The sequence below is a fragment of the Trichoplusia ni genome, chromosome 15 (assembly GCF_003590095.1).
Source record: "Trichoplusia ni isolate ovarian cell line Hi5 chromosome 15, tn1, whole genome shotgun sequence".
In the NCBI taxonomy this organism is placed as follows: domain Eukaryota; kingdom Metazoa; phylum Arthropoda; class Insecta; order Lepidoptera; family Noctuidae; genus Trichoplusia; species Trichoplusia ni.
The window spans coordinates 5,422,108-5,425,311 of record NC_039492.1 but is presented as its reverse complement, the minus strand read 5'-3'; the positions used below and the strand labels follow the sequence as shown (position 1 = coordinate 5,425,311).

General features: G+C 40.8%; 1 protein-coding gene across 1 annotated transcript; it reads right to left on the bottom strand.

The window, feature by feature from the left end:
- Positions 1 to 503: 503 nt before the first annotated feature.
- LOC113501523 (peroxisomal N(1)-acetyl-spermine/spermidine oxidase-like) lies at positions 504 to 2,605 on the bottom strand. The gene is made up of 3 exons (XM_026882707.1): positions 2,411 to 2,605; positions 2,073 to 2,279; positions 504 to 1,950 (listed from the first exon to the last, which is right to left on the bottom strand). The coding sequence occupies exons 1-3, from the start codon at positions 2,473 to 2,475 to the stop codon at positions 600 to 602; spliced, it is 1,623 nt and encodes a 540-aa protein (XP_026738508.1). The 5' UTR covers positions 2,476 to 2,605; the 3' UTR covers positions 504 to 599.
- Between the last annotated feature and the right edge of the window lie 599 nt (positions 2,606 to 3,204).

Sequence of the window (3,204 nt, the reverse complement as noted above, 5' to 3'; positions counted from 1 at the left end):
TCATCAATTTATAAACAAAACTACCCCACATCCCATGTTTCTTGCCGTAATGCTTTCTTAGTCCAAACAAAATTGAGTTTGACAATAAGGTCATAACAATTTCAGTGTGTTATGACATTTGTCCACTTACAGCCCGACAGCAACAGTAACTCCCTCGTTAGGAGTACTTTCTGACACGAATTCGATAGCTATAAAATCTCTACGACAATAAATTCGGAAAAATGTGCAAAATGGACAAAATATGCCGACAATACACTGGTTACATCACTGGTTTTTAGATTTAAAGATGGAACCAGAAACAGCTGACAAATGCTCCCTTTGTAAGTACAACACCGTATTTATTGCACTCCAACAAACAAAGCGAGATAAGATGGGACATCACGCAAGTCGAGTATCATTCTAGTTTCAAAACTAACAACAGGAACCAGAAAGTCCCGCCCAAGTTGTCAGAGATAAGTTAGTAGTTACGTAGACATGAGTTCCGGATGAAAATATTAAACGAGTAAAACAGAAACTTTGCATATATTTCTCACTTTGTGACAAGGGACGAAGGATTTGACTTAGAAAATTCTGCATTATAACAATGCTTTAGAATGGTTTCATTCAGCTTTTTTCTCTTCTTTTTTACATTTTTCTTTTACAGCTACAGGTAAAGGTGGACCTTTATACTGTGCTGTTAAATGTACAATTCTCTCAGCTTCTCTTACACCACTCAGTCTAGCACCAGACACGGTCGCGTAGTGGCCCGGGACGGTCGCCTCGCCGGCGAACAGGAGGATCGGAGGTATAGGATCGCTGGGCCCCGGCAGCGGACATGCCAATGCACGTTGTGCTTGCCCTTCAGAACCAAAATAATCATAAGAATAAGCTCCACAGAAGAATGGATCTGAAGTCCAATGCGACCTCAAAATTGTTATTGGATATGGTATGCAAGGGTTTCCTGTCGAAATGCGCAATATTTCCGTGAGACCTTCAGCTATGTCTTTGTCGCAGAGACCTTCCATCATCATAGCTTCTTGGCCAACGACCCAAGCGCACATCACATGCTTACTATTTGGAACTACTTCTATTGACGTCAACCCTCTAGTCCAGTCGGGACGATCGCAAAGTTCATTACAGCAGAATTTGAAGTTTAAATTTCCTTTGTGCCAAAACCAAAAGGGACGACAATATTCCAGATAGATTTTATTACAGTATCCGAATCCGAGGCATCGCATAGCATCCATTTTGGAAGCTGGTAATGCAGGGCAGAACATTTTCACAGCGTTTGCAAATAACACTCCAAGTGACACGGTAACGATGACATAATCAGCAGGAAACTCTTCCCCGTCTGTAGTACAAACGGTGGCTCGATAACCTTCTTTTTGCGAAGTTCCCCAGTAGATACAGTTAACTGGCTTACAATATCGAATGGCTCCTTCGGGTATTTGTCGCAGAAGCGGAGCTAGTATTCCCACTAATCCTAAGGGAACACGCACTTCGCCGCCGGGCATGTTCATGAAGCATCCGATATGGTCAGCGCAGAGCATGGCCGTGTCGTCGCCGCACCGCGCGCTCAGCATGTGCGACAGTCCAAACATTATCCTTGCGGCGTCATGTTGTTGATCGTCAGGATACTCGTGCAGTTCTTGTTGAATCCTCAAACTTATGAAATTAATTAGTGAGCCTGCTTGCTTACTGCCTCCGAGACAGTATATTTGTGCAGCCTCTTGTTCAATCTGCCTAAACTTATGATAGGCACTAATTGTTGGTGGAAATGGCATTTTACCGGTCACGATTCGGTTGAATAGTCCTCGAGTATGTTCTGAACCGGGAACACCTGGACGTGGAGGATCCTCGGTAGCAGACATCGTATAAATGGGATGTGTGAACGCGTTGTCTGGTTTCCAGTGTGAACCTAGTTCAGCGACGATGTCTCCGAGCCAACAAGAGTGTATTCGACCTCCAGGTCTATAAAAGAAAATATTTTACTGTAATTGGAATTCTTAATCACCTTTGAGATTGTTTGGTGAAAGTTAAACTAAGGCATTCAAACTGTAGCTATATTATTAGAAGCGTAAGGTTTATTTTACCTCTCGTAAGCTTCAAGCACGACCAAGTTGTTGATGCCGCGCTGCGAGAGCCTGGCCGCGGCCGACAAGCCCGCCATGCCTGCTCCGATGATCACTACTTTTGGCTCCGGGTAGCATTTTTGAGGGTCCAAAGGATCCACGGAGCATATGTGACGCTCCTCCATGTTGGGCCCGCAGTCAGTGACGGCGAGAGAATCGTCTGACATCCTATTGTGAAAAGGTTATTTTTTACAGCAGATTTCATTTTAAATATTAAGCTGCAGTAAGAAAGTGGTCAAATGTTTTTAAGTTATAATATATGGGTAAAAAAACACATTACCAAAAGGGGTTTGACATACCGTCTTACGCGAACCGACTGCCATTGCCGCGCTATAAGTGATAGCAATTCACGGCGAATTTTCATGTTTACTGCTAAATGTTATTGGTTTGTATGTTGTCCAAAAAATTTGTTACATTTCCGAGTTAAAATAATGTGACGTATAAAGAAGTTTGTGTCATGTTTTGTATGTCATCATGACTTATGATTTTTCTCATTCAAGGCTGTAAATAAGCAGATTTATGAAAGAGGTGGTTTAAAAAAAGTTTCATGGGTGAATTTCAACAGGTCTAATAAAATCTTCATTTCCGTGGATTTTTTATTCTTCAACTTTAGAACAATAAAAAATAGTGTTTACTCAAGTTTTTGATCAGATATGCAGTTTTGCTTAATATCTAGCAGATAGCTTAAAAAACTAACGAGATATACAAGATTGAAAATTCCGTGCCACGGCGATGAAACATGCATGCACGGCAATGAAACAGGCGTCCATGGCAATGAAATGTTATTATAGTGTACAAGAATATTTCAATGATAAAGTTAATAATTGAAACAGAAATAAATACTAATAATTTATACGCAATAATAATAGCATATAATATGTAAAAATTCAGTCACACATGATATTATTTTTATAATATAACTATAAATAGATACATTCCTGTCCAGTGGCGACGAAAACATAAGTCACGGAAATGAAACACGTGGCCACGGCAATGAAAGGAAACTGTTTTACAAGGCACGGCGATGATGTTTTTTTCATTCCCGTGTATTTTTTTTCATTGCCATAGCAAATTTTGACCACGAAAACCACGG